This window comes from Chinchilla lanigera, unplaced genomic scaffold (assembly GCF_000276665.1).
Source record: "Chinchilla lanigera isolate Chin_1 unplaced genomic scaffold, ChiLan1.0 scaffold00004, whole genome shotgun sequence".
In the NCBI taxonomy this organism is placed as follows: Eukaryota; Metazoa; Chordata; class Mammalia; order Rodentia; family Chinchillidae; genus Chinchilla; species Chinchilla lanigera.
Genome location: NW_004955405.1, coordinates 253,535 through 269,635, shown reverse-complemented (window position 1 = coordinate 269,635; position 16,101 = coordinate 253,535). Strand labels below are relative to the sequence as shown.

Here is a 16,101-nt window from a genome sequence, read left to right as displayed (position 1 = left end):
ACCACGACAATTTGCAATATCAGCATATGTTCCTAGCCACTAGTACTTTCACAAATTCCTCAAAATTTTAAATGGTCCAGAACCTCAGAAGAAAATATACGTAATCTCTAGGCTGGAAAAAAAGCTGTAAAAGATACTGTTTAATTTGGGGTATATAAATTAATTTATACACTAGATTTTCTCCAAAGTATTTCAGCAGAAGGAAGCATTGTAATCAGCCCCCATTGAGGGATTGAATTAGAAATTTCTTGTCTTCATGGTAGATGTCTTTAAAGAAATAGAATTTGTTATCTTCAGTTATCCAATCCAAAAATGACAGTGGCACATGCCTGTTTATATTAAAACATGATAACTAACGACAGTATAAGCATACCTATGATGGCCATATAATTAGTAGTTTACGCTATAATTATCTCCACAACGTTGAGGATATATGGTTACCTCATCTATGTATGTCCTCTCCAAAAAAAATTCCATCCTCAGATGTTACTAATAAAAGTTAAATGAAAAATCTAGAAACTGGCACACTGTGGAGGCGAGCAGTATCCCTTCACATCTGTCTCCTGAGAGCCCAGCAGGCACTGTTCCTGAGCCAGCATTCAGGGTGGTCAACCAGCAAAGCAAAGACAAAGCCTTGGCTCCCGGAGTGTGCCTCCCAGCCCAGAGAGAAGATCAATACACAGTCCTCACAATGAATGGGTAAATGTTTGATGTTTTAAACAGTGGTAAGTGTCACAGAACAAAATAACCAGTAAGCGCCACGGGGCTTTAGAAGTGGTAACAGAAAGTCACAGGACTTGTGATTGAGCAGTAGCCTGATTTGGGGGATGCCTATCCTGTTGTGACAGTGAGCAAACACATAAAGCAGCCCTGTGCAAGCCCCCCACCCTGATTCTCTCACCTCCACACCTGTGCTAGCTGTACTTGCTCAGCCCCACCTGCCCTGCTGAACTCTGTCTGCAAAGCTCTTGGCTCCTGCTTCCTGTCACAGGGCCTTTGCACGGTCTATGCTTCAACCTGGGAATTTCTTCCCCACACAGGGAAGAGAGGGAGGTAGACACAAAAGAACCAAGGATGAGGCAGAACATACACAGTGCCTAGAGGTCAGTAATCAGTAACCTAACTACTATAATAGAAGAGGGACAGGACAGTTGTTTCTGATTGGTGGTCAGAAAAGGTCTTGGGAAGGAATTATCTTCCAAATTAAATTTACCCCTCTAACCTGTATCTTTTGTTTGCATATATCATTTTTACCCCCTACCACATTCTGTACTCTTTGAGGCAAAGAACATGATTTTGGGGATCAGGCTGCCCTGGTTTTGAATTCTAACCCCACCACTTATATAACGTGCCCATTGTGACCTGGGTTTCTCTGAGCCTCCGTTTCCTTCTCTCCATGAAGATGACAACTCTTCTGGGAAGCTTGTTGTAAGTAAATAGCACACAGGGTCTGGCAAGTGAGGCAAAAGGAAACCAGTATTTAAAGAGAAATGGGTCAAATAAGGCATTTTTTAAACTGTGCAAAGATACATTATTGTATGTATAATGGGGAGCTATTGAAAGTTTGCACCAAGAAGTAGCATAGTTATGATGGTTTTAGAAAGTTAAAATTGCAGGAAGGGAAGAGTGAGCTTTCAGAATTGACTGAGACCTACTGGAATGATGTGGTGTTGATAGGGATGTGATAAATGCAGTTCAGCCTGGTAGTGAATATATTTTCCACCCTTTATGTCTTGACATTTAGTCAAATCCCAAACTACAGGCAGAAAAAAATAGTAAATGAGTTTTTTCTTAATGTTTTGACCAAATGCTGTAGTTTGATAGAGGCCAGCTTTGGGCTCACTGCTTGAGGGATTCAGGAAAACCAAATGCTAGTGCTGCAGGGATGAGGAGGAGGAGGGGCCCACTGACAGGCAGGAGCCGAACCGGCTGGGAAAGTAGCTTAAGTGAACTTTTATTTTATGGCCTCTGGGCATCACTTTAACCAGCATTTCTCAGCCGATGACACTGAAAAATACTAATTCTGCTGAGGCTGGAGCTTGTAGATAACCAGGATGAATAAGGAAATTGTGGTTTCCTGTGTGTAGCTACACAGTCAGGCTGACTTTCTTGCACAGCAAAAGGCAGAGTTTGGAAAGGGTGTTGAAGGACAAAGCAGCACAGACCCATCATTGATAATAAAAAGCTTCAGGAGCACCATGGTGCAGGGTCTGGAATGCTAGCATTCTGGGAGGCTGAGGCAGGAGGATTGCAAGTTTGAGCTCAGAACCACCAGAAAAGAAAAAGAAAGAAGAAGGGAGGGGGGATGAAGGGGAAGAAAAAGGAGAGGGAAGGACAGAGGGAGGAAAAAGGAAGGGAAGGGAAAGAGAAATCTTAGCATTGGCCTTTCAATTTCACATTGTTTTTTAGGAGGTAATGCATTCATATAGTTTAAAATTCAAGAAGTACAGATGAATATAGAATGAAAAATCTTCCACCTATCCTATTACCCAAGCATCCAGTTCCCCTTCTCTGATAGTAGTTTGTTATTCTTGCAGAAATATTTTCTGTATATACAAGCAAAGTTACCTACTTTCTCCTTCTAATGCAAGTAAATATACTGTTTTGTATCTGGAAGAGATGATGATGGTGATGGGGTTTCTGTTTTGTTATGGTTCTTAATTAAAAATATATTTTGGTGGTTATTCCATATCAACTCATAAAGAGTTACCTCATTATCCTGTTGCATGGAAGTCCCGTAATTTTTTTCTTTTTCTTTTTTTTTTTTTTTTAAGACAGAGACTCACTACATAGTGCAGGCTGGCCTTGAACTCACTGTGTATCCCAGGCTGGCCTCAAACTCATGGCAATCCTCCTGCCTCAGCCTCCCAAGTGCTAGGATTACAGGCATGGGCCACCACGCCTGGCTAATTTTTGTTATTTCAGTCATCTAATAACCTTGTGCATCTCTCCATTAGCACATTTCCCTGATATTAGTACCTAGAGTGAGATTGCTGAGTCCATGTCTCTGACCTTGTATTTATTATATTTCTGAGTTGTTTTATACAGAGGCTGTACTAATTTGCATTCACATAAGCAGAATATCAAAGCAGTATCTTTGACTTGAGAGCAAAACCATGTATTAGTAAGTTATGTGCAACTGCCACAGGTTCTGTTACATCCATTCACAGGTTTTCATACTGAAGATGTTTCTTCCCATCAAAGGTGGGTACGCGCACCTCCTGACTCAGTGGTTCCCAGTAAGGAACACGTTTGGCCTCAGGAGACATTTGACAATGTCTGGCAACATTTTTCATTCCCACAACCAGAGGCAAAGTTGCTACTGGCATCCAGTGACCAGAGGCTAAAGATGCCACTCAGCAACCTAAAATGCAAAGGATGCTGCCTGCTCCTCCTCCTCCTCCTCCTCCTCTCCACAAAGAAGTATCTTGTCCAAAATGTTCATAGTGCCGAGGTGAGAACCACTGTCCTAGACGAATGTCTACTTTCCCTTGACCGTGTTAGGTATGTCTGACAAAACTTGGGATTCTGTGCTCTAACCTTTGTGTTGGATAAAATGAAGAATGCACTTCTGTAGTACACTTAGGGGTGGTTGTCTTTTTTCTCCACACTTCTATTTGTTTTCAGAAGCAGTGAGCCCCTCGGAAACATGAGTGTACCTATTTGAATATCTGACTTCAAGAAGGCACTGAGCTTATTAAATGAATGAATGGATGCTAACCGGATTTCATAATTGTGTGATTTAAAAGCATTATTTTATTTTTAATTAAAGTGTTCTTTTTTACCATTGCTTGTTTTGCCTTTCTTTTAACTTCAAATGTCCATTTTTCTTTGGCCCTACACAGGCAACTTTTTTCTAACCCATAGAATAGGTCGGGAAATAGAATAGTCAGGAAATGTCAGTTGAGTTAAACATGTTGCCTTTTTCCCTGATCTGAACATCTTATCAAGTGTAGTTTATTCCTACAGCATTAAGGCACTCAATTATATTCTGTCTTTCTCACTTAGAGTTTCCAACTGAATCTAACTTGTCTCCTTAGACTGAAACCTTCTGGGCAAAACACAAAACTATCACAAAGGTGAGGTGCTTGATGTAGGCTTTTATGGATTATAAAGCAAGAAAGTGCAAGTCTCTTCAATTTTCTCTTTTTTAAACCCAAAGATCCTGACCCTGGCAAAGCAACCTGTTCATTCTCACAGGCAGAGCAGCTCACATCTGCTCCCACAGTAAAAGCAGCAGGGCATCAGGGCGGCAGAACCCAGGAGCAGCCCAGGATATGTGCTTCACCCCTTTTCCTGTTCTCTGATTTCTGTGTTCTTTAGGAGCCAAAGAACCCCCCAGAAAACCCACTTTTCACATCTGCTCCCATTACTGCAGACATTGTGTACTACACTTTCCCATCTGTCTTTCAGTGTGATTAAAGAGCCAAGCACGGGACCCAGAGCAGACTCTCACTGGGGCTCCAAGTGAGCTAGAGACAGAGATCATCCATCAGCTTTCAGCCCATCTCGGAAAGCAGGTCTCCACCTTGGCGCTCACCTCTGCACTTGGAAGATGCCTCCACTGGAGGGAAAGCAGGAGGAAGCAGAGAGACTTGCTTTTAATAAGAGCCTGGAGACTTGGAATGGAACAACAACCAGGGGGAAGACAGTAGGATCAGCAAGGTTAGGGAGGAGCAATCAAGAACAAGAACATTTGTTTGTGAGGCTGAATGGTACATTACTGGTGCTAAATATATCTTGCAGAAAATTGGGATGCAGAACAGCTTTGATCGTATCTAACACAAGATTTTAAAATGCAAATGCAAAAAATGCAAGTACAGAACTGCTTAGTTTACTTTTAGTAGCTTGTTATTTAACCACCATGGAGCCCCGAGCTCCTGTTGCATGCTCTGCAATTAAAATAAACTTGCAATTGAAGCCCTTCAAAGCTGAATTTGAATAAAAGAGGAAAACATTCACATTTGAATATCTGTCAGGCACACCAAGTAGATAATGAGCCAGCTTCATTAGAGAAGGTAAATTTAAAAACCTAAATATTTTACCTATCTCTTCTGGATAAGGGTTTAAAGTTTTTAAAAAGTTACTCTTGAAATTTTGAACACCAATTTTACATTTAATCATTAATTATTTCCATAGGTAGGAAAACTGAAGGGGCTTAATTTCTCAAGGTTACTAAAATCTTTGATTTTGTTGGAAAAGACCCCAGACATCTGCTCCGATCTAAAAAGAACAGAGCTCCTCGTTGCTAATTTTCATGTTAGCTAAATGTTACTTCTTCAAGTGATAGTCTTTAAGCGGTGGCTTGTGAGACCTATAGTAACTTATCAAAATGTTGCACCATTTAAGGTAGGCTATATAAAATATAGGGCTGTCTTCATAGGTAAGTTATGCAAAAGAATAATTTTTTAAAATAGTAATAGCTCGTGGTTGCTTATCTCTTGCATTCTGAGCCCCAAGCTGAGTGTTTAACTCAGTTTCATATAAGCTCTATCATAACTCTTTGAGGCAGGTAAATTCCATTTTATGACACTGTTTGATGCCTTAGAAAAGAGGTTAATAAGGTAGAGCCTGGGAAAGGTTTCCAGTGACAGGAGTCAGAAGAGACCACCCCACAATGTGGTTCCCTGGCTGTGGGCTGAAGGAATTTGAGAAGCAGGAAGGACTGTCTGACTTCCTGCTTCTCCCATGAAGCAAGGCCTCAGATCTCCTGTGAGAGAGCCCCTCCATACACCAGGAGGAAGGAGCCTCCTTGTCTCTGGAGACTAGAGGACTCCAGGTGGAACAGCCCTTGCCCAGTTCCCCATTTCCTTCTTTGAGGTCACATTTTCCTGTGACCTTCCACTCTTCAGCAATCCTAGTGTGAAAACACTCAGATTTAGCCTTTTCTGCAAGTCTCCCTTTTTTGGTGAAGTCTCGTGTCACATAAAATTTCCGAGATAAATGTTGATGCTTTTCTGCTGATAATCTCTTTTGCTGGTCCAAGATCTGTCAGGGAATCCAGATAGATTTCCCCAGCCCAAGAATCTAGAAAGGAAGTAGGCAAAGAAACATTTTCCTCCTTCTGCAAGACATAAAAGCCTTAAAATACCTGTGCACAGAGATGTGCACACACAAATGTATCTCTAGATAGAGGGTCACAGCTTCTCAGAAGTCTGTGGCCCTGAAAATATCTAAATTGGATTAGTCATTGTGAAGTGCAAACATTTGCGAATTGGTTAATTTACCTCTTGAATTGGTAATGTGGTGTAAAGCTGCTTTTTCTCAACAACCCTCAGCAGGTTTTTCTGCTGCTCCCGTTGCCTGATGATGCTTCTTGCCCAAGTCACTGCGCTGGCTCCACTTTAAATATCTCTCACGGACTTAGGAGCCAGGTGGTCTGGGTTTAAATCCACTGCGTATCGCTTACTGTGTGACCGTGCCTTGAACTCCAGATCTGTAAATGGGAGCGCTGCAGGAGTTGAGGATTAAATGACATCCACAAGGAATACAGGAATCAACCAATAAATGCTTGCCATGCTGAATGAACCTATTCTGCTGTTAGGACTTTAGAATACACTGCGCAAGGTGTGTTTGATGGGAGAGGAAGAATATTTGGGGTCTTCATGCTTCAGCCTGCGTGTGCGTGTGTGTTTGCATGCGTGTGCATGTGTGGATGTCACCAGGCTCAAACCTAGGCGTGCCTTACTGCTGAACTACATCTCTAGCTCTTTTTAGTTTTTATTTTGTAAACATAATCTAGCTAAATTGCCCAAGCTGGCCTTGAACTCACAATCCTCCTGCCTCAGCCTTCCAGAGTGCAGGGATTATAGGCATGAGCCACAATGCCCTGTTCTTAAAGAACTTTTCTTAACCTCCTAGCTATTGTGTCAGTCCAGGTAACCATAGAATTTTGGTTTTGTCCGGTCCAGGGGACGGTGGAATTCAGTAAGAGGCCATGCCATGCTGGCATTTTTCTAGAAAGGGTTGAATGGAAGAATAAGACAGGAAGAAATGATGCAGCTTGTTTCTTATGAGCCTTTTCTTTCATTTTATATGCACATGTACAGGATATTGTTAGCAGCACTAAGGAAATTAGTCTTATTTTCTCTTCAGTCCTTTGAATTTGCCTTAGCCACAGTGTGAAGGAAGGAAGCCATCTTTCAGATCGTGGCTTTGGCAAATCCATTTCAGAAGCTGTTAGGAGTCTCTTAAAGGAAGAAGGAACTGCTCTTCCCAGCCTGTGGTGTTGCTTGGGATGGAATCACCTCTCCTGTCAGGCCTGATTGAACAGGGAGTAGGATGACTTGAGCCTTCTCTTGAAGATTAGCCGTCTCTCACCTCTTCCTTCTCTCTCCATCTTCTTCATCAATCATCTAAACACTAAAATCTGCCTTCGGATCCCCGGAGAAAGAGGTGTTTGCTGAGGTCCCTGGAATCAGGAAAGAGATGCGATGCCACCCTGGACCCGCATGTAGCAATGCAGCCCACAGTACATATTATCAGCATGCCCCGCGGTACATCAGCATCCTGCTGGTCTGGGGCCACCAAGCTGCTCTGTCCGCTCTGCCTGATGCTGTGCCCACCAGAGCAGCTTTGGAGGAGTCACAGAGGGCTGAGATTCCCTGCTGCCTGTTTCATTACGTGTCAGTGTCTGTCACGAAAATAGGCAGCATAGCGTAGTGGTGGAACCCAGTATTTTCAGAATGGGCGCTAGCAGTGTGCGCTGTCAACAGGCCAGGCTTTGCATAGGTGACCCGTTAGGAATGACACTACATACAGTCAGTGTTTGTGCCACCCGTTCTCCTCTGAGATGTGACTCAAAAAGAGGCTTTCTCTCCTCTGGAAATACACGCTTTCCCCCCTCCCTGCCTCCCTCCCTCCCTCTCTCTTTCTTTCCATCTTCTTTCTATAGTCACAGGTAATGAAAGCATGTACATTTGGTGTAATTCCCATTATACGGACAGACACAGCTCACTTGGAGATACTTGTAGCTTCTGGGTGGTGGATACCCAAGTCAGAGAGCATTCGTAAAGCTACAGAGTCTTACAAGAGAATCTTTATTTGCTGCACAGGTGACAGAGAATCTCTCCTTGGCCATGTGTCAGCCAGGCTCCTCTGAGCCCTCTTCTCACACCTTGGCCTTAACTTTGAGCTTCATGCTATCCTTGGAGCCCCATTGCATCAGTTTCGAAAGAATCCCCCGTCCTTGACTTCTGATGGCCTGGTCTCCCTTTAGCAAGAATCTTCATGCGGTTCAGCAAGACGCTCCCTACCTTTAATTTCTCCTCCTCAGTAACTGTCCATCCACTGATGTCCTCCCCCCACTCTGTGGCTGTAAATTCTTCTTGTTGTATTTGGATTTGAGCCCATTCTGTCCCCCAGTTGACACTTACCATTATAGTCCTGAATACAGTGTTTGTTACCATTTGAATTAGTGTCAAGATCATTTTTAACACAGATTAAAGCTTCGCTATTGAGATTTTTAAAAGAACTTAATACTTTATATAGTGCTTAGCATATGCCACAATGTTCTTTGTTCTAAATGCTAAACCTATTCCTCATGATAACACAATGAGGCAGTACTGTGGTTATTATCTTTAATTTATAGGTGAAGCAGGGGCCCTGGAGGTTACTTGCCTGGGCATGTAGAGGTAGAGCTGGGAAATGGAGCCAATATTCCAACCCAAGGCAGCCCTAGAATCAATGACCTTGAGCACAAGGTCAAGCTGCCCTTACAAGCAGGCTGGGTTGTCTACTCTGTCAACACTTTTAAAGCAAGATCTTCAGATTCAGCTGCACACAGGATCCTCCTAATGGTGCTGAGTCAAGCAGGGCCCAGGGGCTCAGGCCACAGGGAGAGTGTGTTCCTGTCAAATGTGCCTGGTCATTGCCGTCTAGCAAATGCAAATCTTCTGATCCAAAATAGCAGGAAGGGAGAAATTGGGATTTTATATATTTTGAAGGATCTCTTCAATTCAAAAGAGAAAGAAAGGAAAGATGAAAGGAAGCAGAGGAGAGGATAGGGAAGGGAAAAGGAAACCGTGCAGGACGCACACGCACACTCACACACACCCTCTGCAGCAAGGGTTTATTCAGTCTGGGGGATGCCATTTACAACCTCGTTTTTGTTTGATTTTTATCGGTACAGTTTTGTAGTACATGATGATTACATTTGTCTTGGGGAGTTGGTACATGTGCCTAACACATCTTAATTCTTTTTTGTCCCCTACCTGTCCCATCCCTCCCTGCTCCTTCCAACTCTTGGTCTCCTTCCCATTTGCAAAAGCTCTACTCCCATTTATTTTCTTTAATTTTTTTTCAACCTCCTTTCCCTCCCCTCCTTCTCTCTCCCTCCATCTCTCATTCCCCTTCTCATTTGAAAAAGATCCTATTTCTATTACTTCCTATTATCTACCTTTTATTTTGCTTTTTATTCATATTTGAAGTCTCTCATATAAGAGAAACCCTGTGATATTATTTGTATGCCTGATTTATTTCATTTAATATCATGGTCTCAAGGTGCAGCCTCATTTTTCAAAGTTATTAAATCTTACCACAAAGAGCTCTCTTGGATAATAAAGATGTACACACATAACCAAGTAATTGCACTTACAAAATCTTCTGTTCCACTCGTGGGGTTCCAGTATTTGGTAGATCGGGGGATGGGGGAGTCATTTCAGAGTTTGGAGAAGTCTCTCCTGGACTCATGGAGATGCTGTGATAATTCCATTAGCAGCTGTGTTTGAGACCCATGCTGACTTTTTACCTACTAGTAAGAGATTTCAAGTTAACAGGTGTTAGTCAAGCAATCTGGACCTCTCTTCTTGCTTCTTGAATTGATGGATAATTCAACTTCTATTAACAAATGAAATTAAACACCCTTTCAAAGTTAAACTGACATACTCAGCTATGAGTGGGAAAGGTAAATAAACACAGTGAATGAGTTCTGAGAATTTATGAAGTCCTCATGATCAAAATCTTTTAACTTTTGGTTGCTGAACTTTCAGCTGCTCATATTTTGCAGTCCTGTTTGGCAAACTCGATTTCTTGGCTCCAGCTATGGAACACAAGGACAGGTTGCCCTCCTGGCTGGAGGGGACCTGCCAGCTTTTCATAGCAGGTGTCCAGTCTTGGTTTTAACCATCTGAACCTGGATGACAGACACACACAGTTTAATAAATAAGATACCCCATTTTCTTCTGAAAACACTTTTTAATTGTGTTTTCGTTAATATTTCATGTCATGTGTTAAAATTTCCTATTTAGAATTTGGCAAGGCCCTAAGAATGGTTATTTCAGAGGAAAATAGGCTCAATTAACAACTTTTTATACATAAGACCCTGCACTATAGCCTATGGAGTAAACCAAAAAGAATCAGTAAGGTTCTCCTCTTCCCTTCTAGGTCTTGTAGCATTTGTGGGTATATGGGGCATTTATGCAAGTAATAGTGGTACTAAACAGTCATGAAAATCACAACACAAAGGATAAAGACAACCAACTTGTAGGAGTTGTTTGTTTTCTGGTTTTGTTTTTGTTTGAGTCAGGGTCTCACTGTGCAGTTCAGGGCTGGCCTTGAATTCACAATGCAGCCCAGGCTGGCCTCAAACTCACAGTGATTCTCTGCCTCAGCCTCCCAAGTGCTGGGATTACAAACCTGTGCCACCACGCCCAGCAAGGAGCTTTTAAAAATAATAATAATAATAATAATAATAATAAATTATAATAGACTGCATGTAACTTGAAGGCTTTAGAGGCCTTCAAAAAGAAAATTTGGTTCAAGTGGAGCCTTGAAGACTGCTGGTGTTTGGAGGAATGAGAAGGGGAGACAGTGGGTGGAAAGTTATGGTAAACTTTGATGTGGGAGAGGGAGCAGAAAACAGAAAGATTGTCATTTGGAGCACAGCAAGTGACTGCAAGGGAAAATTCAAGTAAGGGAAAATTCAAGTGAGGAAAAACGCAATCAAAACCTGGAGACAAGATTTGAATGAGCAGAAAGCAGTCAAGATCAGGGATGGGAAAATATTCAGCCTATTAACAACAATACAGAGCCAGATATACTGGTTTGTGGGAGAAAGTAACTTTCACCTTTAGATACCAAGTCGTAGTAAATCAGCCAAATAACACTAAAAAAAAAATGTATTTTCGAAATCTGCGCCCACCCAGACTGACTTTGCTTTATTTTGACATTTTGTAGCCTGAGCTGAGATTGCGCTGTTTGATATTATCCATCACTTGCAAAGAACTAGTGTCCTTGAATGCTGGAGGCAGAAAAGTCCTCAGGAATCATATAAACCATTGTGCCAATGAGTTAATTTGAGGTCCAGAAAAATTAAATGATTAGCCTAAAGTAACATAGCCTATTAAGGATAGAGTTAATGTTTAAATACACTCATCTATTATTTTACCCATATACCTTAAGTATAAATCCAAGGTCATATTGAACAGATTTGTAAAACTTTACCCCACTTTTTGGTACTTCCATCTCCCCTCGCTATCTCCAACTCATCACTCTCATTTAATAATTAATACATCACATTCTTAATGTTTTTAGAATTTATATAATCATATACACACCCATATGTTTTATGTTTATGTGCTTATGAACATAGCACGTGGAGTGTTTTAGTTCAGTGTTTTACAAAAATGAAAATGTATAGTCTTTTTTACACTTTAATTTTTTCACCATATCTTGGAGAAATCCTCCCAGTGAAAAGTCAGAGTCTAACTAGTTATTTATTGTAATAGTTGCTTACTATGTGATAGTAGGGATATGTCACGATATACCCTAGCATTCCCTGTGTCCATGAAGATTGATTTGCTTCATTTTGCTTCTACAAGTACTACTTGAACAAACATACTTATCCCCACATCTATATATATTGGCATTTTATTTCTGTTGGTAAGAGTTGGTGTTCCTAGGTCAAGGAAATGTGTTTTTTGTTTTTTTTTTTTTTCTCCGGTACCGGGAACCAAACTCACGACCTTGCGCTTGCCAGGCAGGTGCTTTGCCGCTGAGCTAAATCCCCAGCCCCAAGGAAATGTGTATTAATTCTAAAAACTAAACCCCTAAAGCTGTAGCAATACAGGTGCGTGCCTACAATAATAAAAATTTAATAAAAATTCTTTTACTAGGTCTTCTTAGGCCATAATGTTGTCTTTTTTATAGTTTTTGCAAGTGCAGTTGGTGTAAAGAAAAACCTCATTGTTAATTTGTACTTATTTGGTATAGATGAATCTGATCTTCTTTACATAAGCTTGCTGATGATTTGAATTTCTCAGTGTATAAGCTATGCTTTCATGTTCTTCATGGTCTTTTTCCAGTAGAAAGGTTTCCCTTTAATTTTTAAGAGTTATCCCCATGTTATAGCAATTTTCCTGTCCTCTAAGACATCAAACATTTTTTCACAAATCTATTCTATTTTTATTGTATCTTTTGTCCTGCAAAAGTTTTGAACTTCAGTCAAATTTTCTAATATAATTTGTGCCTCATCAAAAAAAGTCAGCCACCCCTCCCCCTAGATTATCCTGCTAGTTTCTAGATTTTCTTACAGGGTTTTAGTTTTAATTATTTTACATTTTGACCTTTGTCCCATCTAAGATCTACTCTTGGAACTGGTATGAGATAAAGCTCCGATTTGTTTTTCTCTGCCAGATGAGCAGTTTACTACCCCCTTATATTAAATGACCCACCCTTTGCCACTAAAGTGTCAAATATTAAATCCCTCTTTATTTTGGGACTATTTCTTAATATTCTGTTTCAGACACTCTATCTGTTCAGGCCTACTTTAGTACTTACTGACTTAATTACAATACTCTTACCAGATTTTCTGATTTCTGGTAAATCAGATTACACAAATGACTTTTGAGGTAATTATCAAATGTAGATATTTACACTAAGATCTATTTCTAGACAGCAGTAGGATGCAAGCAGAAATTAATGTGTCAAAATAATGGTTGTATAATTAAAATATTTTTTCAAAATCTTTCTTCCCACAGTTTATTTTCTGTCAACAGATTAGAAATAAAAGGTTTAATGTGTTTATGTGATCTTATAAAAATGGCAAATTGATACACTTTTAGTTCAGTGATGTATCTTACTAATCGCACTGTTTTTCTGATCCCCAGGCTGGTTCTTCAGAGGAATCATCCCTGACTATCGTCTTTACCCTGAGCTCTGACCACTTCCCAGGAGAAACACTACTCAAGGGAGAACGCTGGCGAGTCCTTAGAGAGAAATTCCATGGGGACTGTACCTGACCCTCTGAGATCCACAAAAGCTTCCCTGACTGCAGCTGTGGGAAAAGAAGAGCCTGGAGATCTGCAGGCCGCCTCAGCACAGCACCAGCCGGAGCACCTGGGTAAGGGTACCAATGGCCTTGCGTGCTCCCCTGCAGAACCCGGCCTGTGCCCCAGACCAGCTGCTGAGGCTATGATGCAGGCTTGTGAGCATGAGACCTTCCAACCAGACATGTCTTCTCCTGGTGTCTTTAATGAGGTGGAGAAGTCATCACCCACACACAACTCTCCCGGTGATTCCCAGTTGTCAGGGAGCACTGAGCCCACAGCACCAGCCCCGAGTCCTGTAGGCAGCAAGGATCTTATACACACATCACTGACAATGCCAGCCCACCAGCACACTCACCAGGCCACCCCAGGTGATCAACCCGGTGTCAGCACCTCACAGGCACCTGAAGATTCCTTGGTGACGTCACAGAGAACCTCAAATGGAGAGCAACCCGAGAGGTCAAGCTGTCCTGCACTGGGCACCTGTGGCAGCAGCAAAGGAGTGCTCTGTGATGTTCCTTCTGAAGAAACCATCCAGGGAATGGCACAGACTCCAAATCCCGCAGCCGTGGTGTCTAGTCTTTCATCCTCTCCTGCAGATGGGCAAGAAGAGGAAAAGCAGCAGGCCTTCTGTGACTCCATGGCTAGGTCCTGTGCACCTCCAGCAAGAGAAGACGGATGTTCAGAAAACACGCAGCCCCCTGCCACTGCCCTGTCAGACAGCCAAGGTATAACATCTGTGACATCTCATCTACCCCACCTCACTAGCAGAGGTTCGATGTGTCCTCCAGATCCAGAGAAGGAGCTGTTGCCAGCACATGAGCTGTCCAAGTTCAAAGAAGCCAGCACAATGACCAGCCAGGTTGAAAGTGAGATCAAGGCAGGCCCCAGCAGGGTCCAGCAAGATGCCGAGGTGCAGGCAGTGGCAAGTGTGGAGAGCAGGTCTGTGTCTACCAGCCCCAGCATCCTCACTGCATTCTTAAAGGAAATCCCTGCCCCTGAGCTTTTGGAACAACAAGAGCAGCTACGTGTCATTTGCCATGGCAGTGGCAGTGGGAGCCGTGTGTTCGAGCTGTCTAACGGCATGCCAGCCCCCCAGGAGTCGGGTCAGTGCCCTGGCACTATGCCGCAGGTGCACATCCAGGAAGCCGCAGCTGTTTCTGCAGCTGTCCAAGGGGAACGGAAACCAGTGAACCTACCAGGGGAAGTCCTTAAAACTGCATCAATCAACACAGCCTGCAGTCATTTCCAGGATATGTGTAAAGAGGATGGGAAGTCAGCAGGAATGACCCTACCCAGGGAAGAATCAGCCTCCAGACAGCTCTCGGGTACTAATTCTAGCTCGCTGAGATCTAGCCCCACTGACCAGATTTCCAGCATTGCAGGCAGTGAAGCTGAAAGGAGCCATGGTTTGGGGAAATCTGAAGCCAAGCTCTCGGAGTTTGTAGTGAAAACAATAAATGACCACAAAATAGGCTCAAATTGCAAACAGTCTGACTCCTGCACCAGCAAGGATGACCAGTCCAGGAGTTTGGAGCCCACTAGTAAAGGAGGTGCAAAGGAGAGGAAGTCTGAGTCTCCTCGGGTAGTAAAAGAACAAGAATCTGTTGGCACCAGTGCCCTGGATGCCACGACACTACTGCTCAATCCTAAATCCCAAGAAAACGGAGGCACGGGATCCACTCCCTCCCCACTGAAGAAGAACCAGGAGGGCTTCTCAGAAGACAACAGACAGACCAAGACAGCCACGAGCCTGAGCCTGCCATCCGATTCCATGGGGGACTCGAGCCCGGGTTCTGGCAAGAGGACCCCTTCTCGCTCGGTCAAAGCCAGCCCACGCCGGGCCAGCCGGGTCAGTGAGTTCCTCAAGGAGCAAAAGCTGAATGTGACAGCAGCTGCTGCTCAGGTGGGGCTCACACCAGGAGAGAAGAAAAAGCAGCTGGGCACAGATTCCAAGCTGAAACAGTCCAAGCGTGTCAGGGACGTCGTGTGGGATGAGCAGGGCATGACCTGGGAAGTGTATGGTGCCTCGCTGGACCCAGAGTCCCTGGGAATCGCCATCCAGAACCATTTACAAAGACAAATTAGGGAACAGGAGAAATTAATCAAAACACAAAGCGGTCAGGGCCGGAGATCCATTTCCTCAGATACTTCTTCAAATAAGAAGCTCAAAGGCAGGCAACAGAGTGTTTTCCAGTCCATGCTGCAGAACTTTCGACGCCCCAGCTGCTGTGTGCGTCCTGCCCCTTCCTCCGTGTTAGACTGAAAGGGAGTCCCAGGATGTACCTACGGTATTCGTGTGTGTCCATCTATGCCAAAGCTTACTTAGCTTTCTTCTGAGAGCACAGGAAGGAAAAGCAAGTGTTAACTACAATGACTTGCTTTAAAAAATTGTGTTCTTTGACTGAAGGTCCATAAATAAAAATTCCATTTCAATTTGAAAGAGCAAGAGAAGAAAATTGAAGGTTTGCAACCTTAATTAAGTGAAAATAATATTCAGTAGGTTTTTAAAAATATATGGTGTTGCTTTCAGAAATAACATATACATGTGTCATTTTGTATTACTGCCTCAATTTATCACATGATGGTATTTCCATTAAAACTTCTTGCTTTATATTAAAAAGAGGAAAAACACTATTAGCAAAAACACTTACACTTTGCAGTCCTGTTACAGTAAGAATATTGTTGCCACAAAATTTTAAGTAGCTGATAAGAACCATAGTGTGATAAAATTGAAACAAATTTGACTTATTCCTAGGCCAGACATCATTCAATAAAAGCATTAAAATGTATAAAATACCAAATATGAATTAGCATTTGTAAATCTCTGCAGACA

General features: G+C 42.5%; 1 protein-coding gene across 1 annotated transcript; it reads left to right on the top strand.

Annotated features, from left to right (window-relative positions):
* Window positions 1-4,326: 4,326 nt before the first annotated feature.
* Gprin3 (GPRIN family member 3) lies at window positions 4,327-15,719 on the top strand. The gene is made up of 2 exons (XM_013517274.1): window positions 4,327-4,665; window positions 13,107-15,719. The coding sequence occupies exon 2, from the start codon at window positions 13,222-13,224 to the stop codon at window positions 15,529-15,531; it is 2,310 nt and encodes a 769-aa protein (XP_013372728.1). The 5' UTR covers window positions 4,327-4,665; window positions 13,107-13,221; the 3' UTR covers window positions 15,532-15,719.
* The last annotated feature ends 382 nt before the right edge of the window (window positions 15,720-16,101 follow it).